Source organism: Pteropus alecto, unplaced genomic scaffold (assembly GCF_000325575.1).
Source record: "Pteropus alecto unplaced genomic scaffold, ASM32557v1 scaffold110, whole genome shotgun sequence".
Classification (NCBI taxonomy): domain Eukaryota; kingdom Metazoa; phylum Chordata; class Mammalia; order Chiroptera; family Pteropodidae; genus Pteropus; species Pteropus alecto.
Window position 1 is genome coordinate 2,410,314 of NW_006431920.1, and position 24,230 is coordinate 2,434,543.

At 40.2% G+C, this 24,230-nt stretch overlaps 1 protein-coding gene across 1 annotated transcript in view; it reads right to left on the minus strand.

The window, feature by feature from the left end:
* FBXO36 (F-box protein 36) overlaps window positions 1-24,230 on the minus strand; it is a 64,790-nt gene that overhangs the window by 25,224 nt on the left and 15,336 nt on the right. The window contains exon 2 of the mRNA XM_006906647.3: window positions 2,667-2,775. Within this exon, the coding sequence (XP_006906709.1) occupies window positions 2,667-2,775 (109 nt within the window). The remainder of the gene's footprint in view (window positions 1-2,666; window positions 2,776-24,230) is intronic.

Consider the following 24,230-nt stretch of genomic DNA (forward strand, 5'->3'; position numbering starts at 1 on the left):
TGAGAAAAACTTGGAGGAGGAGGTGGTCTTGGGAATATGACGAAGGGGATGGGAAAAAATAAACACAGTCATACATTATATTCTCAAAAACAGCAAACAACAATAAAGAGCTGACTGCGATCCAGGCACCATTCTGACCGCTGCTCATGTGTTGGGCCATTGAATGGTCACAGAAACCACAGAGAGTAACCTTTTATCCCCAGGTACACGTGGAAGAAAAAATGGGCACACGGCATGGGGAGGGTGACCTGCGGTCACACAGCTGTGTGGAGGCAGCACAGAGATTCAAACCCAGACCCCTGACCCCTGAGGCCCACTCAGTGCCACAGCACCCCTCTTTCTGCTGCAGAGAAACCTTTCTGAGGGACACCCCAAGAACCAAGGGGAGGAGGGAGACAGACAATAGTGTGGTTTGGAGTTCCCTCTGCTGGGGCTCTGATGCTGTAGGATAGTGGTCCCCAACCTTTGTGGCACCAGGAACCAGTGTTCCTATGAGAATCTAATGCCTGAGGATCTGAGGCAGAGCTGAGGAGCGGCTGCAGATACAGAGGAAGCTTCTCTTGCTGGCCTGCCGCTCACCTCCTGATGTGCGGCCCAGGTCCTAACAGGCCAAGGGCTGGTACAGGTCCCCAGCCCAGGGATTGGAGACCCCTGCTGTAGAGGTCCATAATGTGAGACACCGGAGCTTTTGAACTTCGGGGCCGAGTTAATTTGGTACCTCAGTGCTGCTCCTGTAGACAGACCACCAGGCAGTCCTGAGCTGTGCAACTCTCAAAATGGCAATTTTAAAAGCCTGTTTGGGGGCACTCCTGGACGAGTCCCTCCACTGGCCTCTGCAGGCTGGATGGCTCAGCAGGGAGCCAGACCTCAGTCCCACCTTTCAATTCTCACTTTATTGTCTATTCTCCCAGGATCAGGAAACCTACCAGTGGTTATCCTAAAGCTGCGGCTGCCTCATCCCCACCCCACTATCTTGTCAGGGGCCAGTGTGTTGGAGGTGCCTGGGGCAAGCAAGAGACAGGTGAGGATCTGGCCTTTAAGCCTCTGTTCAGAAGACAATGGCCTCCAATGGTCCAGCCAAACCCCCATTTCCAGAGTTTTGTAAAAGTCAATCAGAAAATCACATGATCTGTCCACAAATATTAGACACTCGCTAGACATATAGCTCTGGGTGAGGTACTACAGGCTTAGAAAATAAAATGGATCCTAACTTGAAAATAAAAAGTGGTTTCTATAAGATTATTTTATAACCATGTAACTCTGCAAAAACATGTCTATTCCACAATTAAATAAAGAAGGGCTGGACTGAAATGAAAAGCAGGCAGTTTTTCCTCAACATGGTTCTTTTTAAGCCAGTAATGAATTTTATAAATACTTGCTATAAAGGAGTTAAAGAACAAAGATGTGTACAATATCAGGAACTAAAAACAATCCATCCAGACATTTAACTAGTTAAGGAAACAGAACAAAATCAAACCTACTCTCTCCTACAAAAACAACTGTTACATGACATAATGTTAAACAACAGGATGTTTTTAAAGAATGTTGATCATCAAAGATCCACCCAGAGTGTGCCTTTTAAAAATAAAATTAACATGCTCGATTTTTCGATTTTTCAGCTTTCAATGCTTAGTCCTGGCGATGTCACCCTGGAAAGTCACATCTATGCTGAATTTCATTTGTGAGATGGGGACAATACTATTTATTTCACAAGAATATTGTAACAATAAAATGAGAACATGTATATGAAAGTGTTTGATATTAAAATTAATAATGTTAACTACTCTTAATGAAATAAGAATCTCTAAAGTGACTTCCAGCTTTAAAATTTTATTATTCAGAAATAATTATTAAAAATAATTATTAAGGAATAATTATTAAACTAATAATTATTATTAGTTTAAGAGTCCTTTTACAAAAACATACTGAGGTAGTAGAGGATGAAATAATGTAACAACTGAGATTTGCTTCAAAATAATCCAGTGGGAACAGTAAGTTTACGTACCTTTTTGGATACATTCTGAATATTGTGCAAGCTTGGTTATGGGTACGTGAGAGTTTTTAAAAAATCTTTTTGTCTACTTTTTAAGATTGAAATTTTCACATTGAAAAGGGAAAAAGCATAGGGGAAACTGGAGGGCAATTGATATTAAGTCTAAGTATTTACTTGATTTAAGACAACTTCTCAAGCAAATCTTGATATTAAAAAAAGATAGCAATTTTAAATGAATGCTAAACTATATCAGAGTTGATGGATTTGATCATTTGATTATGTTTTTGAATACCTTTTAATTTATTTCTCACTAAAGGAAACCCATTTTAATTAAATATTCACATATTAAATAAAGATTTTAATTATTTTAATTAATATTTATTTAATATTAAATCATTAAATAAAGCAAAAAATTATATTTATATGATTTAAGATTATTGATGGAATCTATGTGTAACCTGAAATCTTAAACACTTTATGTAATTTTTCCCCAAAGAAATGTTAGAATATTTTAACAATTTTCTATCTAAGAACCCAATGTTCTATATCTACTATATCTAATTACATAATGTCATATCCATATGTCAAATGATATCTTTGATACGGCTCCGACAAAATCTATTACTAATTAAAGGGAACTTGACAGCAATAAGTACATAACACCTTCCCTTACCTTGAAGATGCGAATTCTCTAGAAAGTATGGATGAGATTCTTTTACTTCTCCAGGTTTTGCTGATCGATACTCACTTCTCAGAGAGATCTTCCACCATCTGAAGATGACCTGTGATTGAATAGAAGGTGCTAGGAATTAAAACTGATTTCAATACCAACAGCTACTTTTAGGTCTGGAGTTTCGAAAAATCCCTGTGGAAGGCACAGAAGGCTCTGGGCCCAGCATCAGCTATAACTTTGCAATCTGGCATCACATCACATTAGAAGCAAGGTCTGTGCATCGGTGAACATTTTCCTTAGAAATTAGAGTCACAAGATGAAAGTACTGGAGGGAATCTTAAAAATCTAGCAAGTCGATTCATGTTAAAATCACCCGGAGCCAAATGGCTGTTTCTTGAAGATCTCTGAGGATATAGATACTCTAACTAGGGGAGCCAATTCTCCACTTTCCTGCCTCCCTCCCGCCTACAGGGCAGATGCGATCGGTGGGTGTTTTTCTTCCAGAGAGCGTCAGTTACATGGACAAGGCCAGGGAAAGCACCATTGTGCATTGTCTGATGTATGAAAATGTCATTACAAAGGACACTTCCTGGTAATGGGTCTGCTGTCAGAGCACTTGACTTCCACAAGCATTTTGGTTTGTCTGAAGCAAACCTCATTTCCATGATGACAGGCTGCACTTTAGTTCTATGTTGATTTCATAGCAGTGTCAACTACCAGGCCTGATGAGAAGCCCCTTAAAGCTTTTCCAACTTAGCTCACATTTTTCAACCTGTAATGGAACTGGGTAGTTACTTAAAATGACAAAACTCCCATCAACTTGAACAACAAACCAGACTATTTCTACACTAGGGCTACTGGGAAAGTGATTAAAGGGACAAAAGTGCAGAGAAACTGGTCGGCTTCCCAGTTCTGGGTTCTTCCCTTATAAGGGAGGCCAGGTAAGGTTAAAATTACATTCAGGTAGGCCCTGCCCGAGGCAAAATTGTTAAACGCAGATGAAAACTTGCTATGGGCCCTCCCCCTTACAGTTTCTTCTCCCTCATCCCCACCCACCCTAGCAGTCCCTGGGGTCCTCACATGTCCTGGATGCGCTTTCTTGGGCCACTGCCCCGATCACTACCAGTTCTCAGACCCCTGTCCCTAGGGCCTTCTCGGTGCTGGTCCGGGGACGCCCAGGCTTCAAAGTGCCGGACCCTCCTCCTTCCTCCTCACAATCTCCCTTGCCGCCTCAGCCAGCTTCCCTCTCCTTCTGCCCTATCGCTTCTTGAGGGCCTCCTCCTCCCTCCTCCCCGCCGCCCCCCTTCCCTGATGTCCCAGAGATAACCGAGCTCTCAGGAAGGAGACTTTTTATACTATCTCACCCAGTACCCTGCCCAACAGAAAGCAGGTCCTCAAGAAATACTTGTTGACTGAATTAAAGGAGGGTTTTCGTTTAGATTTTGCTCTAATCACATGTGCAACCCTGGTGTCTCTTCCTCTTCTTACAAGGACACCAGTCATGTGGATAAGGGCTCTACCTTTATGACTTCATTTAACCTTAATTACCTATTCAAAGGCCCTGTCCCCAAATACAGTCACATGGGGGGTAGTTAGGGCTTCAACATAGAAATGTGGACTAAAACAATTTAGTCCATAACAGGGGATGTCAAGTATTACAGTAGGAAACACATGAATTTGGAGGAAGGCAGGCCTGACTGATTGATTTACTCTCTCTGCACTTCAATTTTCCTTTTCATTCCCCATTAAATATTAAAATCAATAATAAATATCATAAATAATATTGCCTTTCTATTGAATGACGATGCCAGGCAACCCGAATCTAATGCCATGTTCTTTATACCACATACTCTAGAGCTTTTAGAACTAAGTGGGAAGTCCACAGCTCAGACAGATGAGCGAAAACTTTCAGAGAGGTTAAGTTAGAAGTGATAGGTCTTCTTCCCCACGACCTTACTACCAGGCATATGTTACAATGAAAGCAAGTCTCAGATTGAATTCCGCCACAAGAAGGACATTCTTCACCGGGCAGGCATCACAAGCATCCAAAACAGGCTTCTGGAAGCTGAGTGGAGGTCCCCCTCGCTGTCCTCTTTGGCACTTTATAGGAAGCTCCCCAGGAAAGTTTCTCTCTGGGGCAAGTGCACCTGTATTATAATGACATGAGCAGCTACCCTTCTAGCCAGATCAAGCAACTAGATCCTTGATTAAGTGGAAAATTCCAGAACAAATGACATTTTAGACGGGGTGCCATTCCAGAAACATTATATTACTAAACTTATTTCTTATGTTGCTCAAAAAAAGGCAGAGACACTTGTACATTCTGACATGTCAGCCTTATAATCTGCACATCATTCATTTCATCACTGAAAAGTCACTTCTGACATTCCTTATGCTAATTAATTAATCCTCTGGTACTGATGCAGAAGATAATATCTGAAGTGCTTGTCCTAATGACCTCTGGAGGGAGGCACCTCAGGCACAGAATGAAGCTAACTTGCCCACATAGATAAGCATCCTGCTGGCCTTCTCTGAGGTATTTAAAGTGAATTACTGAGAATATAGCACTTGCTATGGAAACATGGCTGGCCAGAACGAGAATCCAAGTCTCCTCCCTCCTAACTCATAAAATTGGGGTTTGTTCTAATGCTCTAAGTTTTCTTGATATCCAACCTTCATACCATGACTCTACGGAGCAGTATGCAGAAATCTCACATTCAGATTTACAACTGAGCCTGTCAAGACTTGATTATGTTCCATATGCTGTATTTATTAAAACAGAAAAATCTACGAGACAGGCATTTTCTACCACTTATTGTCACTCAGATTGGTAAAGTTTTTTTTTAAGTGACAAAACTCAAGATTGGCAAGGAGAAGAAAAATGAGGGTCCTTAATAATCACTGAAGGAGTGTAAACTGGTTTGGCAATACCTATCAGAAACCTTAAGGTCACCCATGCCCTTTGACCCAGATATTGTACTTGTAAGAATTTATGCTAAGGAATTTATCAGATATATGTACAACATTTTTTCTATAAGAATGTTTGCTTATTATCATTAATTATGATAATGAAAAGTCAACCTAAAGGTCCGATAGTTGGAACTAGTTAAATTATTATGGCACTTTTAGATGCTGGAATATCCTATAGCCAACAAAATAATTTGTGAAACAAGTAATAACATAGAACAATGTTAATGATCATTTTTATGTATTTCCAGTAAATTTTTTTAATCAACTTGAAAATGAACTTACTTTTAAAAGAGAAGTCTCAGATTTCTTGTTAATCCCCCGGCATCTCTTCTGCACAGATTACCAAGGAAAGATGCCAAGACATTTGTCGTTCACCCAGTCAAGGTCCCTAAACCCTAAATCCTTTTTCCCACCCAGACAATGACTCACTAGGCAGCTCTCGAGGGGACGATGGGAAAAAATGGGCCGAACTGGGCGTCTCAGCATTTGAGTATATTTGGACAATGCACACTCCAACCCCTGGTCTGAGACTATGATATTCTCAACACTAGCCGCAGCTCAAAAATCCTGCTATTGGGACAGAAAGCAGACACTCTGGTGTTAGACGATCTGGGTTTAAACTCTGGGCTTTGTCTCTGACAGGATTACACTCTGTCAAATTTCTTAATCTCTGGGTTCAATTTCTTCATCTGCAAAATGGACGTAATGACAAGGCTCACCTCACCAGTTTTCAAGGGATGACATGAGGTAAATCCAGAGCGCCAGCACGATGCCAGATACTATGCTCCAGAGGTAGGTACTTGCCTCTTTCTCCCTCGCTTTCCCCCTGTTCACTCGCTGGTCCGTCCTTCATATTCGAAACAACACACTCGGCCCCAAATACCAAGAGATGGGAACCATGTGTTTTTTTTTCTCATCAATTATCTAACACTATTCAATCATATTTCATCAAGGTCTGATTTCTTAATTGTATTCTTCAAAGATATTTATTTCTACTTTTCACTCAGAGTTGGTATTTGATTTTTCTAATATTTTAAGAATTGCATACTCTTTGCTCTAAGTATTTCCCCAACAGCATAATTAAAGAGTCATTCATCTATCAACTTGATAAACAAAGCTGCTCATGAAGGATTAGGGTGACTTACCAGACAGAATACACTAAATGGGGCATTCTGAATCTTTCTAAGCATCTGGAAGACATTTGTGTCTTAGCACACAACTGTCTCTGCTTTCTCCTGCAGAGTATTGTTATTCTATCAGATCAAATTTCTCCCTGTTTTGGAAAGCATATGTAATTAGGGGATTTCACAGAGTGTGGTTGAGATACTGTGTCATGGAGAGTTTATGAAATTAGATCTTTTATTAGGTGAAGAAGGATTTTGTTACCTGAACAGCCCACTGAGAAATGGAGAAGCAAGGATTGCAAGGGTAAATTTCATGTAATTTTACCCTTCGGTATTATTCAAAAGATCATACAGCACTGGTATTCCAAAAGGTAGAAAGACATTCTTTTTGGATGAATTATGAAGATGATTTCTTTTATTTCATGGCATATTTAAACTATAAACATTTATGTTTTTGGTGCAAATACACAACATCGAATAGGTGTTCCCCTGTGTATGTATGTTTGATTCAATTTGTCTAAACACAACAAAACTTAGACTTTCAGCTATCGAAAGTGTTACTCTGGAATGGTAGTAATTTTCATACATTAGGAATAAAAACAACATTATTAATAATAGAAAAGATGAGTCTGAGGCTGAAACGAGAATAAAATAAACTGAAAATTTTAGCAAGGGAGAACTGACTATGTTGAAATATATCTTTCCTTCAGTAATTCAGAAATAAAGTTGTCCATAGAGAGTCAAACTTCAGACCTCAAACACAGAGAATGAGATTAGGAACTGGTGGCAGACTTCGCCGGTTGCCACCCAGCATTCATATGCCCACCAGCCTTTCCCAGATCAGCTCCATTTATCCAGCAGCCTCTCTGCATAGAGAATGGGACATACTATATTTGTTGTTTTAATTTAAATACATAAGATAATGCCAACAACTAAGTTTGCGTCAGTGTTTAAATTTAGAAATAGTTTTAATCAAGCACATCCTTCATTTTGGGTGAGCATATCCTTCAACAGATTTCTTAGAAAGGGTCTATAGGAAGTCGAATTTTGTCTGCAAATGTGCATATTCTCTTCCAGGTTCTGGTCCTCCGACCACGATTCAGTGTGGGAGCCAGTGGCCAGTGCAGATGAGCTGCAGCTGTGTCCCCGGGTCATGCATTCCCTACTGGCAGCTGCTTCTACAGACCAGCTCTGGCCCTTTCTTGTTGGCAAATTTCTTGCCATCAGCAAACTACTCATTCCTGTTCCTGAGGTAGCCACACCCTCTCCAAAGAAATCTGATTCTCAGCCTTATTAGGGAAGAAAAGGAAAGAATATTCTAGCTATTTACTGTCCACCCTCCCCCAGCATATAGGTTAATAGCTGCTTTTTGCCACTGCTACTTCTAGACCCTGTAGAGCTCTTTTACCCCTTTTCTTAACCATCTTCTATTAATGAATTGACCCTGGTAAAATGTAATAAATAACTCTGGTGAAATAATGGTGTGGCTTTTATCTCTGAGACCTTACTTGAGATACCTGGTATGATCCTCTTGTCATTCATTATGCAGGACACTTTGTGTGGGCTTTTAATCTGGGGACATATAGTTCATGTCTAGGACATTTTCTTGTGTAATTTTTTTCTGGAACTCCCTTTTTTCAGATACTGGAACTCATGGTCTAATTTTTTGCTTTAGATTATATTTTTTCCCTTATTGTTCACCTCTTACTTTGGGTTCTTTTTTCTCTAGGTGATTTTTTCAGTTTTTTCTTTCAACCCTTCTATTGAGTTATTTTTCCTATCACAGCTTTTATCTTCTAAATCTCTTCTAAATTTTCCGAATGTTATTTTTATCTTGCGTGCTGTTCTTGTTTTATGAATACAATATCTCTTCTTATCCTTCTGAGGATATTACTGATGAATACTTTGTTTTGTCCTTGTGCATTTTTATTTTCTCCAAAATTATATTTCCTGTATTTTGTTGTTGGTGATTTGTTCTGGCATCCCTCAAAAGCCAGCTTATTCTTAGCTGTCCACGTGTATTCAGGAGCGGGGCACACAAGCGGGGCTTGACCAGAGGAGGGCCTCACTGTATATCTGCTGGGGCTCTTTGGTTGGAAGATACTGGCTATTAATATCTTGAGATCTCTTCTCCTGGTCTGGTCTGATTCCCCACAGAAGAATCTTCCAGATCTTTGCCTTGAGGGTATAAGCCTGGCGGCCTGCGGTGTTCCATGCAGAAGTCACAGTGAGTCTTCCAGTTCGGTATGTGGATTTCCACTTAATCCCTGGTCATATTCAGCACTGAGTCCGTCTGTCCCCCGTGGCTTGGGGTCCCACGTCCACAGGATCCCTAGCTTGTGTCAGTCTTCTCCCGGGAGCTGAGGCCAAGCTGTTGAGGGTTGTGCAGAGGAGAGGAGGGCCCAAGAAGAAGGTGGTTCTAACCACGTCTTCAACAGAGTTTCAACCATTTCTACTGTTTTCAGTTTCTTCTTTACCCTCACTTTCCAAGGAATGTGTTTCCATCCATTCCTGAGCCACCCTAATCTGAGATTCTGGGGTGCAAATCTGATTGCTTCCTGGCTTCCCTAGTTTAAATCTCAGCTTTCTCAGGGCTGTTAAATTAGCTACCAGAAGGTCATCTGCTTCATAGCATGTGAAATTGTTGTCTTTGCTGCCCTTCCCTTTCTCTCTGTTTTTGTGGGTTTGTGCTTTAGAAAAACCCTGTAATTGTCATTTTAGTGGTATTACCAGAGGGAGGGAAGGTATATAATAGTACTTTAACTAGAATGTACTTCTGAGCTGTATTCTTAAGATGTTTAAAATTCTACAGAGAATCTGACATACTATATTTGTCATTTTAATTTAAAAACAGAGGATAATGAAAATGATTAAGTTGGTAGTAGATGTTTAAATTTAGATATATCTATTAAATTTACAATGATTTTAAGACATTTAAAAGTTTAAAAGAGTTCGAGGTACATCTTAAAGTTTCTTTTATTACAACTTTTTAAACATTTGGTTGATTTTGTTAGACTTGTAATTATGTCTTAAGATTTTAGAAATGCTTGAGAAAATAAAATATATTAAATTTGTGATACAGATTGAAATGCTTAAGAGGATTTAATTAAGTTTGTAAATGGCATTTAAATTTAAGAGAATTTAATTTGAGCTATAAGTTTAACGGCTTTAATTTATAATTTTTAGATGATTTGATTGTAAACAGTGCTTAAATGTTTAAGGGATTATAATTTGTTAAATGTATAAGCTAATTAAACATTAAAGAACAATGAAAATGAGTGTTTTTAATTTTAATGCAAAATTATTTGATTTATAATTGAATTTACTAGGTTTGTGAGTTGTATTTGAAGATTTAAAGAAAAACAGGTTTTTAATTTCTAACTTTAATTTAATATTAGTGATAAATACAAACAATTGTAATAAATTAAAAATATTTAAAAAAATCATAAATTATAAATAATTACAAATAATTGTACAATAGTGTTCCTTAAATCAGATTTAAAAGATTGATTTAGGAATTTGGGGACCACTGGGTGGCCATTAGGAAAAAAAATTAATTTACACCTCATATCAGGATCAATTCCAAAAAGATCAAAGATCTCCATGTAAAAAAAATGAAACCGCACAAGTACTAGAAGGAAAAAAAATTGCAAATTCTTTTATTATCTTTCTATGTCTCAAAATCCAAAACCCAGAAAAATTGATAAACTCAACTATGCAAACAACTTCTGCAAGGCAAAGTCTCCCAATACTTCCATTTAAATGGAAATATTTAAAGCAGCTTTGTTCGAAATAGCCCCATATTGGAAACAACCAAAATATCCATCCACATGAGAAACTATTACTCAGCAATAAAAAAAAAACTGCTGATACATGCAATGATATGGTTGAATCTCGAAAGCATTATGTTAAGTGAAAGAAGCCAGATCTGAAAAGTTATATATTGTATGATTCCATATAGGGCATGTTGGAAAAGGCAAAAGTGAAATTAGGTCAGTGGTACCAGGGGACGTGGGTAAGAAGGGGGCCTGACCACAGAGGAACACGAGAGAACTTTTTGGGCTGATGGAAATATTCAAATTAACGGAAACTAAAAAGCGTGATTTTTATTATGTTAAAAGCATACCTCAATTAGCCCGAATTAAAAAAAAAAAAAAAATCAAACAAAGACAAAAGAAAAATGAGAAACTGGGAAAACATTTGCAATTAGTATCACAACAAAGGGCTTATCTCCCTTAGGAGTTTGTAAAAACAGAGGAAAGACCAACAAATTAATTTTTAAAATGAGCAAAAGACATGAAAACAAAGTCCACAGAGGGGCGGGGGGCGGGGGAGTTCACATGGCCCATAAACACAGGAAAAGATGCTCAATTTCCCTTATAATAATAGAAAAGCGTATTAAAATCACACTGAGATATCATTTTTCATCTATCCAGACTGGTAAATCCAAAAGACTGAAAACACACTCTGTTAGCAAGGCTGTGGAGAAGCAGACACTCGCATCACTGTGGTACAAAAGCTATAGAGAGAAATTTAGCCCTCTCTAATAAAAGTACAGATGGGAAGAGACAGATGATTTATTTAACAAATAGCGTTGCTAGGCTAAGCCATTCATCTAAAAGTAGTAAACCTAAACTCCTACCTCCAGCTACATTCAAAAATAAAATCTAGAAGGACTAAAATATGATAAATGCCAAAAGTGATACTATAAGATTTCAGGGGGAAAAAGTATTACTTTAAAAATGAAAAATAATAATACCACTTTCATTTTACAAAATGGTACAGGAACCACAGATAGCAACTCACTAAGGACGATCATGCATGCCTCCTCACTCTCTGGCTGAAGTTGTAGAATCGGAATTTTAGAGGTGACTGATTAGACCCTGTTATTTTAACTTAATAATTTACTACAGAGGTGGTGGCTATTCGTTTTGCCGCCCTTCCTAGGTTTTGAGACCCAGAAACATAACTTTAAGCAATATTCTTTATAGAAAAATACTCTCTTACAAGAAATCGACCGGAGGTCCTATAGAATTCACGATTACTGTCATTTTCTCCTTACCATGGCATAACGACTTGGATGTTACACTTCAGAAATAACCTCACATTAGGCAGGTTTTCTGAAAGTGAAACTTGCACAGGATTTTGCACCAAGGAAAGAGAGTAAGAAAACTATACGTACCGACGATTAAAAAAAAAAAAATCTTTCCAAAAGAATATTGTATACCAACTATATTTAAATTTAAAAAATTTAACTATATTTACATTTAAAAAATTAAATGAAAATTAAAATATTTTGAGAACTAATCAATACAAGAAATTTTATATCACACAGAAGTTTAGAAAACAAAAGGTGTATGTTGCAAATTCAAACGTTAGAAGAACTGGGCCTCTCTTGCAGCTCCACTGGAAACCCACAGTGTTCTAAGTCTGGAGACTGTGGGACCGTTCCCAAGTGCAAAGACAGGGAGTCAGGGCCTCGCCAGTCCCAGTCCGGTCTAACGCAGTCTTTGCAGAGGCCTGAGCCCAGAACACTAAGGGTGCCTGCCAGATGGGCGTGCTAAAAATCTCAAAGAAACTCAAAGTACTTTACAAACAATAAGATCAACGCCTGCCCCCGCCCCCCAAAAGGCTCTGAACACAGAGGCAAGGGGAACTTTGTTTTTGCATTAGAACAATGCTCCCTTCTGGAACAACGCCCAGGAAAAAATACAATCTGGAACTCTCTCTCTAAAACCTTCCCAGGTCGGGACAGGAAAAGTGACTAAGCAGGTAGGAAGGCTCAGGTGTCTATGGCTGCACAGAGCACATCTCGGGACATACCTGCCTCTGAGCCTGCAAGCTGCTTCTTCATAAAATTACTATCTACAACGCGAAGGTGTCTATGCTTTCACTCTGGTACAAAATAGTAATCTACTGGTACAACATTTATTTTTTAAAATATCCCCCCAGGTTTCTGGGTGGGAGCTAGTTACCTTTCCTTTTGTTATTTACCCACTCCCTGTTATACTGCTCTCTGCACATGCATCCTCTGGAAGAGTCCTACCACTCAGCAAGGGCCGCGCCATCGTTTATTTCTGCGCCTTCTTTCAGGCACAGAATTTCCCTCTTCCCTTCGGTTTCTTTTCTTCTTGTTTGTCAAAGGAACACCTGCCACCGAATACTTGCGTCTACGCCCTTTTCAGGGCATATCTGCTAGTCGAGAATAAGCACTAAAGCACTTTTGCTTCTGATAATTAAGTATTTCTTAATTATTAAGTATATCAAGATTGGATGTACTTTGTTAAAACCTTCCTTAGCTTCTGTTACGGACTGAACTGTGTCTCCCCCAAATTCCTATCTTAAAGCCCTAATCCCCAATGAGACTGTTTGGGGACAAGGCCTTTGAACAACTAGTTAAGGTAAAATTAGGTCATAAGAGTGGAGCCCTAATCCAGGGTGACTGATGTCCTTATAAAAAAAAAAAAGAGACACAAGGGTTGCACGTGCACAGAGGAAAGACCGTGAGGGGACACGGTGAGAAAGTGGCCATCTGTAAGCCATGTGGAGAGGCCTCGGGAGAAACCAGCCCTGCCAATACCTGATCTTGGACTTCTAGAAAATAAATGTCTGTTGTTTAAGCCCCCCAGTCCGTGGTATTTTGTTATGGGAGCCCCAGCACGCTGATACAGCTCCCAAAATGCTAATGATAAAATAATAATAGATCTTACTGAGCGACTGCGATGTACCACGTGCAGAGCACCTTAGATTTCCGTTTAGTCTTTACAACAACCATTACAACAAACCTAGTATCATTTTCCATTTTATAGATGAATAAACTAAGGTTCAAGGAAGTTCAGAAGAACTTGCCCTAACTCATTCATTGCTCTGTGGGACCTGAACTCAGGTCATTCTGACCCCATAGCCTCTAAATCTGTTAAACATGTTAAACCTGTTCAACTTGCTGCCTTATTGGAATGACGAAAAGCCTTAACTTTCCACTGTCCACGACAATGCGGGGAAGTCGCGGAGCTCACAACACATGTGCTGGTCCACAGTGGCGGTGGGCTGTGCACTCACATTCATGGGGCTGTGACTGATGTCCTGAGAAGTGACAGCATTTCGTTCATTCCACATTCCACAAGCACAAAGAGCATTGCGTTGTTCTAGGCAAAAGAGATACACCCCTGCCCCCATGGAAATTACATTCTATGGGGAGGGAGATGAACGATAAACAAAACAATATATTTCATAGTGTGTGAGAACAAAACAATATATTTCATAGTGTGTGAGAACGTGACAAATGCTTGAAGCAAAATAAACTAGGAAAAGAAGACAGAGTACTGGGTGGGGGAGGGGTGACTGTTTGTGCATGGGAGGAGGGGAGTGGAAAAAAAGGAATAATAGTCTTCTCCAAGGCTGTATTTTAGAGCCAGAATATGAATACAAAGTAATACAAAACAATCATTTATGTGGACTTGTAAAAGGTAAACGTGAGCTTTAATTATTTAGAATCTATATTGCTATCCTAACATAGTAAGTGGGACCCTCACTTCCTTAATGTACATGTGCAAGAAACACAATTTTTTCTACACGCAAATGTTATTTTTGAATACGTAATAAATGCACATGGTAACACGGATAATGTAAACAGGGAAAAGCATCCCTTTCTGTCCCAACTCCAAGAGAATGATCCCTAAACCTAGTCTCAGTCACTTTGGCACCTCCCTCTACTCTCCACTGAGGGGGCAAAGTCCAAGTTTCTGAGCAGTGAGGCTTCCCTGCTGTTAGCTACAAGCCAGCAACAGGTGAGAAGCCCTCCATCCCATCTGTTACATAGGTAACAGGTAAGGGCTGCAACAGTCTCCTCCTGGTTCCCTCTGGGGAACGCCCCCCTCACCCACACACAGGTGGCCACAGAAGTTGGCATCCTGTGACTGCCGAAGTTCTTTAGGAAGCATCGGGGGCCAGGCTATCTGAGGTCTGTCCAGCCACTCCCTTCTCTTGGCAACAAGCTGGGGGTGGGAGGCGCCCGCGACCTCTCAGCAGATTTCCCTGTTTCTTGACAAATGGGGATGGGGAGGGAGAGAACGAGGTCTCCTCAGCTCCCGGAGCTTTAGTCAACCTGGGGAGTCTACCGGGTTTTTGACCTTCAGACCCAAACCTCCTTGGAAGGAAATAGCCAAGTACCCTTCTTGTGGACCAGCTGCATCTAAATCCCCTTTCCCTCCCAGTAGAATCTGTCCTCCCTCTTGCAGTCTGGGAGGTTTGCTTGGTTGGGGAATAAAGAGAAGGGCTCTCTGCATATTCTAACCAATCCATTGTCTGTTGCAAAAACTTTAGGCTCCCTTCCCCCACCTGGAGTTTCGGTTTTTGCAATTTAAAATCCTAGGCCCTTGCATCTCACAGCCTGGTCTTGGGGAAACTACCCTGAGGCAATAAATGAAGCTGATTTAAGGAAAAGAAGATAAGGAATTTCAAGGAGAAGTCCTCAATCAGACCTAAGGTTTTGTCTGGCCTGCATTCTAGTGTGATCGTGTAAACTTCCAAATATACAATTTAAAATAAAGCAATGCCTAAAAATATTTATACTAGGCACGGTAATTAAAATAGTTAATGAAATGCTCTCTCGGGAAGAAAGAAAAGCATTTTCTTGAAAAATGTTTAAATGAAACACATTTTATTCAAAAAGTTCTTTTCCCAAGTTACATGCTGGATCACCATGCAAAGTTTGCAGAGTTTTCATGTCAACATTTATGAGGTTCCATTCTCAGGCTCAAGCTGAACAGCTGGCCAAAGCATCCTGGACCCTTTCTGTTTAAGCTAGATGGGAATTGAGCAAAATCATGTGTAGTCCTGTCGTTGACCCTTTGCTCATCTGACAAGCTATACCTTCTAGATCTTTCCTGGTTTCCAGACCCTGACTTCTGACCTTGGACAGAATTCACCTTACCTCTACACCTCTTATCTGTTCTTCACTCTCCTGTTGACTCAGCTCTTGATTAGTTTTAGGCTGTGGTTTTAATATAAGTTCCTGGTCCTATAGCTCTTTGTCAGCTCCCCTGTGCCAGTCCTAGGGCTCAGGGTGGCTCCAGGAAGGTACATGCTGAGATTCATTTTTCCTCAAAGTTATATAAAATTTCTTGCATTTGGCCACCATCCAGTGTCTCCTGTTTTTCAGAGAAGTCTTTTCAAAGTATAGTCTATGTATTGTCTGAAATTCCTCACCCGTCACACTCCATGTGCTCTCAGAGGACCCTGTGCCTACAACTGTCAAAGCTCGTAAGCCACTGGTTTACTTCTCGTCCAGTTGTCCAGTTCCTGGTTAACCTGCTGGGGACTATGACCTTCATGCCAAACCTGGAGAGGGACAGGGCTCTCTCTAGTCCTGTCCTTGGCCCTTTGCTCATCTCACTGGGTAGATTCTGCACAGTCTTCCTGGGTGACTTTATCCATCCCTAACCTAAGGCTTCTTCCTTTGCTTTCTACCACTTGCATGCTGATGACTCACTACTTACACCCCCAGCCCAGAGCGCTTGGCTAAGGAATAGCTCTACCTGGATATGCTACCTTACTGTATTCAAAACAGAATTCAGTATCTTCTCCAAGACTTCTCTTCTCGAGTTCTTAGGTCAGTGAATGGCATCACCAGGGGTCGGCAAACTTGAGCCAAAAGGCCAGCTATGCCCACAGCTTGAGCTAAGAATGGTTCCTAGCTCAAAGAAAAGGAAAACAGAAACATAAAGAATATACAACAGAGACTACATGTGGCCCAGAAAGCCTAAAATATTTTCTATGGAGCCTTTTACAGAAAGAAATTGTCAACCTATGGGCTTCACCATTTGCCAAAGAACTCACGAATCAGTAATAGTACTAATTAATTAATAGTAATAGTGAGCAAAAACTGAGTTTACCCTGTTGAGACACTGGGTGCTGTGCTTTATTCTCATATCAACTATGACTGTTAGGATGCCTTGCTGCACTTAGCAGAGAATCCTGACTGACGGGCTGAAATGGAGTCTAGAGATGGGGCAGGCTCAGGCACAGAATGATCAGTGCTCAATTATGTCATCAGGGACCTGGGGACCTAGGAGTTCCCATTACTCTGCTTTCTCGAGCCTGGCAGCACTGGCTTCAACTAGAGGCTGGTTCCCACATGGTCACAAGTTGGCTGTCAATGGCAATTGGGGCCACATGCGCCCTCATTAATTACCATCTGCTGAGGGAGAGGGCACCTCTCCCTCCACCATTGAATACTAGGAATTCCTGCCTATGTGACTGAGCCACCCAACTGTACGGTACAACTTTCTCTTTTACCCCAAATCCAAACAGTAATCAAGTCTTCAAAAAAATTTAACTCCTAAATGTCCCTCGAATTGGTTTATTTCTATCCTTTATGACAGCATCCACCTGGCCCTAAGATCCCAGAAAGCAAGGACGACTATCTTCTCTGCATGTCCAGCATCCACCATTAAAGTTAATTATATGAACAAATGAAGAAACTTCATTCACGTGTCAGGTTTTTCATTTTCTAGTTAAGGAAAGTGAGATTCAGAGGGCGAGTTTCATTGGCCAAGGTCACACAGCTGACCAGGTTCTAATTCAGTCTGTCTGACACCAAAGCTCCTGGTACTTCGGTTACAGGGTCTCCCCTCCCACTGGCTCTTCCTGAGCCTTAGCCATGCTCAGACCTCGCCTCTCTAACTACACCAATCCTCCACCTGCGCTTTCCCTCTGACCTGAGCCTGCTCTGGTCTCTCCCTTTACAAGTTCCTTGGCAAAATCATCCATTTTCCTCGCTTTTATTTCCTCATTTTTCATTCATACCCATCGTATCATTGAACCATCTTGCAAATGTTACCAGGAGCCTCCCAATTTCCATAACTATGGGCACACCTGTCTTCATTATACTTCTCTGCAGCATTCGACGCCTTCCCTGGTTTCCTCCTATTCCCAGAATATTCCCAGATTTCCAAGGCTAAATGTCTCTAAGGATTCCTTGCTTTGTAACGGCTCCCTGCATTTGCTCAGGAAGTCCTAGAAGCCCTTCTTCACAGCCAGTAGGGCCTTGTGTGACCCACATTCCACCTGAGCTTCACAGTATCTGGGAGTCTTATTCAGGGGACCCATACCCTACTGAACTATAACCAACCACCTGTTAATTTTTTGTGACCACCACTAACTTCCAAAGCAATTTTCAAGTTGCAGAGTTTTTTTTTAAACCTGCAGAGTGCCCATGATGAAATCAGTAGGTGCCTACTGAAAAAATTATTGACTAAATTAATACATTGACTTATCCAAGGGCACACAGGCAGTAAATGGCAGAAATCGAATCAAGAAAGGTCAGAGATGTTTTCCAGACTATGCTGTTGAAAATGACAGTAAAAGATTTTTAGGTATTAGAACTCCTCAATATGTGGGATAAAAACTACATAGATATATACTTTGGAAGATAGAATATTTAATTTATGTAAATAATAGTTATATTTTAATGTGTATTTATAGATTTATATTAATAAACCATTAGATTTACATTTATTTCTATTTAAACACATCTTTATACATATGCTCATCATGCACTTATTTATTTATTGTGATTTAAAAGTCGAAAAGAGTAAAGATAGCAAGCAACCTAAACAGTTGAGAAATCCTTACTGTGAAAGTACCACAAAAGCACTTTTCTGTGACTGAACAGACTATTTTCTGTTAAGTGAAATTTAGTATTTTAATCATATTTAACCATATTAAATATATTTTAAAATTAAGACTAATTGAGCCACATCTGACTTCACAGCAGACAAGGGGCTGAAAAAGGGGGCTAAATAATGGCTGCCTGCTGCTTTTCTCCTGTTTTTGAAATGCTAAGTAGGGGCAGGTGCTGGGGAAATCGACGTGATAAAAATGTAGGAATTCTCCGCAAAGGGGCCAACCACTTTGCAGGTTTGGCTTCAGACTATTTCCAGTCAAACTGGCGGGCAATCCCTTCAATGGAAAAAAGAAGAAAAAGAAAGAAGAGAAGAAAGGAAAGAGAAGGGAAAGGAAGGGAAGGAAAGAGGGGATGGAAAGGAGGTGATGTTTTTAAAATTCCAAAACTTTTAAAATCTTAAAACTTAGGGTTTTAAACATGGAGAGTACTGTAGTAAACAGGTCTATAAGTAAATAGATTAAAATTAGCCTCACCTTGTCAAGGTGCCCCATAATTTTATTTCCATTTATCTGCTATGAATTGTATAAATGCATCTCATTTCTTTGTAAATAAATTAAGCTTTTTTGTAACAAAAACTAAAACGAGATAAAATATAAAAAATAATAAATGACATGAGGTTGGGGTGGGGAGATAAACTGCATTTAGTTACTCTGGAGTAGGAGCCCATTTTTAAAAATGCAAAACTTCAGTGACATGAATGAGTTCCTATACTGTGTGATAGGGAAATATCTTGCTAGATTTACTAATAATTATCGGGAATATATCTCTAAAGAAAAAATAAAAATGAGTAGTCCTAAATGACTGAGGTTTACTCTGAAATTATAAACATACTTCCTTTTCCCACCCCACTTCCCCAGATCTATTCAAATGAAAGAACTGAAATATACATTCATTAACGTGATCAAATAATTCTGATCATTTTTTCAGTTGACAGTTTAAAAATCTGCCAAGTAGGATGTCTCCACCTATTGTGGACTACCATAAAAAGGTGAGTCAGTTTTCCTGGAGTGTGTTTTCATTTATTTGACTTTCAGCAACAATGGCCACACCTCTTCCTGAACAGTTAGCTGGCAAAACTCTCCACATTATTTTCTTAATGATATTAATTTTTTAAAGAGAACATTTAAAAACATTTAAAAGGCTTTATAGTTTTCACAACGATGATAAAGCTGGCAGTAAACAGTTCAAATGATAAAAAGCATGGGAAAAAGTAAAAAAAAACTAAAAATCTCATTTCTAGGCATTTTAAAGAGTACTCTTACAGACATTCTCCAAACTTTTTCAGACTCTCTATATATTTACAGATCAATTTTTGTGTGTGTGCATATGTACGTGCATATTTATTGGTTTTACATGAATGGGATAATAATAAACATGCTCATTTGTAATCTTTTTTCATTCTATAGCATAGACATCTATTTGTATGATGTCTAAATATAGCATCATCATTTTTGTGGCTTCATAGTATTCCCTTATACAAAAATATGCATAATTTACTTAACAAATTTTCTATTGAGGACTTTTAGTTTCTCCGCCCTCCTTTTTTTTTCAACAACACCGTGATGAATATCCAGTTTATATGTCATTTCAAATTTGTGTAATTATCTCCTGGAGTCAATTTCCTAACTTGGGATGCCAAGGTAAAGGATGCACATACTACTTGACTAAATGTTGCTGAACTGCCTTTGGGAAGCATATTTGTCAGGATTAGGTTAGGCGGAAAGTGACACAATACCCAACAAGGTGGCTTACACAAAGCAGAGAGGAGGTAAGAGAGGAGGCAATCCATGACCCGGGGAGCAGGAAGCTTCCATTTCTATCATATTCAGAACTATCTTCTTCCGCATGGTGAGAGATGGCTGCGTAAGTCCTAGCCATCAAATCTGCATTCCAGCGAGGAGAGACAAACAAAAAGTGCCCAATTCCCAAGGATTTGTCTGTGAAGTTGCACTCACCACTTCTGCTGACAGCCTATTGACCAGAATTTGGTCACGTGGCTACATCAAGCACAGGGGAGACTGCGAAATGCAGCCTTGTTTTCTGGGATGCCCATATGTTCAGCTAAAAGTCAGGTAATCTTTGACGAAGGACAAGGGAAAATAGATGTTGGGGACAATTACCATTTTCTGCCACAGAAAAGATGTACTAATTTATAATCCTGTCAACATCACAAAGAGAAGCCATTTTCCATGCCTTTACCAATACTGTTTATCAGACTATTCTCACTGTAAATGCATTCCGTCACTTACAAGGAAAAATACTTAATCCATCCTCAAATAACTTGTGTAGCTTGTGCCACTAATATCTTCCCCCCAAAGATAAAAACACAATGCAAATGTAGAGATACAAGTGTTCCTCTGCCTTGATTTGTACTTCAGTGTTAAACTGTCCTTCGCTGACTTCTCTCCTCCCTCTAGATAATCTCATCCATGGCTTTAAATGCTGCTGAGTCAAAAATTTGTATTTTCACTTCTGATCTCCACAGTCCTACTAAATTATCCAGCATCGTACTGTGCATACCCAGCTGGGTAATTCATCAGCATCACATACTCAACTAGAAAAAAATTGATCTCATCACCTCTGCTTCTTCCTGCATTCCTTATTTTGCCGTCAATCGTTGAGTCATTCTGGACTCTTACCTCTCTGCCATTACAAAACATTGACTCCGTGGTCAAATCCTATTAATTTCACTTCTTCACAACTCTTGACATTCCCTTCATCACCACTGTGTTTTCGAGGATCACAGTAAAGTCTCATAAGAGGGCTCTCTACTGAGAACCAGGCTATCTTCAACGTGGCAGCCAAAGGCCTTTTAACTAAAATGCTGCTGTGGATGTGATTTTTTACTTTTTTCACTTAAGATTCTCTAAAAGGCTCTTCTTGGTCGAGTCCTTGGTGTGGCATATGAGGCCCCCAGACAGCAGCCCATGTTCACTTCTTCAGCATCATCTCACGCTGGGCCCGTGACTGCACCATTTTAACACATCGCATATACTTTCACAGCTGCAGTATCATAACTCAGTGACTTTGCTAAAATGGATCCCAACTGTCCAGAATTCTTCCTGGTACCCACCTCATTCACTGGAAAATATCTATTCCATTTTTTAAGGATTCAGATTCTATGGTCACATCCTGAAGAAAACTCATCTTAAGACATGACTTCCCCCACTTGTGGACCACTTCCTTGCTTTCTGTCATTTTTGTGCTTTGTACTTGCTTTTAAAATATTACAGCAATTAGAATTATTATTTATTAATCCAACAAATATTTCCTGAATTCCCACTACATGCTGAGCATTGTGCTAAGAGCTGGATTCACAACCATGAGCAAGCTGAATACAGACTGTAGACTCTTGCAGCCTTTAGTCTATACAGCTGACATTAATAAAGGCTCATTTCCATTTACCATCTTGTTTGCTAGAAAAGAAATTCTCTCTTCGCCATTAATCTCAATGAGATGCTAAGAAACTGATGTTGCTTTGTTGGTAATCATGTCGAGATATATTTCCTTTAGTGTATTGTTGCTTATTCAAATGTTCATTTATTTTTGCTTCTGTGACTCCATACTGATGCGCTGCCACTATCCAGTCACTTGAATTTGTTTAAGATGAAAAAAATCTGTGGTAACCTTTATTTGACCTATTATTTCTCAATCCTCAAAGTTATCCCTGAAAAAGGCTAGGTTAAGGGGAATTCTGGCAGAGATGAAGGTAGACTTGAGAACAGGATGAATGATGAGCCAAGATTGGGGAAAGGGTGTTCCAGGTGGAGGGGTGGCATAAGCGAAGACTGAAGTACAGAGGTAACACAAGGTGAGTTGAAGAGATGATGTCTGTGTGATAAACAAGATCGTAGAGGCTTAGCTCTCAGCACACCTTAGACACAGCGGAGCACTGAGACCTGGCCACCCCCACCTGGATCAGACGTGGCCCATGGAAGTGCAGTTCTAAAGCTTCTCTCTCTTAGTGCTGCACTGCAAAATTTCTACTCCTGTTTTACTTCCTTTTCATATTCCCAACTCCCAGTTTCCTGTTTTACTGTCTATCCCAAACAGGAATAGTCTCGAACTGAAAAATCTTAAGGAAAGAGAAGAGGGACAGAAGGAAATCCAGGTACAGTAAATTTTGGCCCAAAAGAAATCCAAGATAGGGAAAACTAGTGATTTAGAGCAGAATGCTGGAGCATATTCCAGAAAGATCAAAAGTTCTGAGTATATTATTATTCAACACTGCTGGTCTCAGAGACAGACACTTTAATCCTTAGTATTTTAGTAAGAAAGCAATCATGTTGGGTTACATAACTTGGAAGGCACGACAGGATCCAGAGGTGGAAAGTGACAGCATCAGAATATCAGCCTTTTCTCTTTTCTTCTATTTCCACCCTCTATGTTGTTGGTCTCATCGTCTTCTATTATAGATGTGTCTCCCACGCAGTGGGGAGCCTGGGGGCTAGAAACACCAAACCTACATCACTCAGCTTGAGGATCCCCCCAAAATGAGAAACGAATTCTTTAACCGAGGGTGAAAAATGTCAGAGAATTGGTCTGGTCTGTGTCAGCTACCCATGTGTGTCCTGGAGGCAGGGTGATCAATGATTGGCCAGGCCTGGCCACGTGCCCTTCCTTGTGACTGTGCCCAGGGGATCCCTCAGAGGAGTGGGAGTGGCAGGGTTGGGGAGGGGCAGTGGTTGAAATGAATTCTGGGCAGAAAAAAGATCATCAGTTTGGTTGAAACAGAGACTTTGTGGCAAAGAGTATTAGGAGACAAGTTAGGAGAGGAAAATGGGGCCAGACTGTAAATGCAGTGGAGCACCACGACTCCTCGAGTCTACGCATGTGTACATGTTCTCGTTTTTCACAGCGATGAGGTTCTAGAAAGTTGCCTCCAATGCTGAATTATCAAGTACCGAATCACTGCCCCAGGGGAAGTACAGGGGTAGGTTCCTGCCAGCCTCTGGTCACATTTTCATCAAGTGATCAATACATAACCTTGTTTTATGTGTTTCTGTTTAAAGACACTTTATTCAATATATATTGTTGATTCATTAACAATGAAACTCACAACTAACAGCACTATAACTCGCTCATGCCTGAACGAAGCTTGGCTGGCAAATGTATTTTTCTCCACAACGCACATCGCAAGCCTTCTTGTGCTTAGGGACACTAGATAGCACTTCAGCACTATGCTTGGAGGTCGCAGACAGCGAAATCACCAACAAAAAGCACAAACATGAGAAAAATGTGGCACTAAATAGACCACAAAAAGGACACTTGCTTACAGAATGAGAGCTAGAAAAAGAAGGCAGATCGTTGTCTTGTTCCATCTCAGCTGGGGACATACCAGTGGGTGGACTCAACCCTTCTCCTGCTCTGCACACGTCCAGGAATAACTACGAAGGTGCCAAGAGTATATTAATTTGGGGTTACAAATGAACTTTACTGAGAAAATTCACAAACATGGGATCTGTGGGTAGTTAGGATTGACTGTACTTTCTCCCTCGGTACTGTGGAAGGCAGGAAGCGGGAGGGCCCCGGATGTGGAGACCAAGTGGGAGAAGCAGTAGGACCAGTAAGAGGCACTGAGGGAGCAACAGGCAGGGAATGAGGGATGAACACGAGAGTGCAAAGGAAGGGAGGACAAGACCTGATTTCCAATTGGACATAAAGTGAAGTCAGGGAGAGAAGGCAACAGTTATGAAGAACTAAGTCTGGAAGGGAGTCTGACTTTGAGGGGCAAGGTGTGGGATTCTGAAAGGAGACTTCGGTCCCATCAGATGCTATGTATTC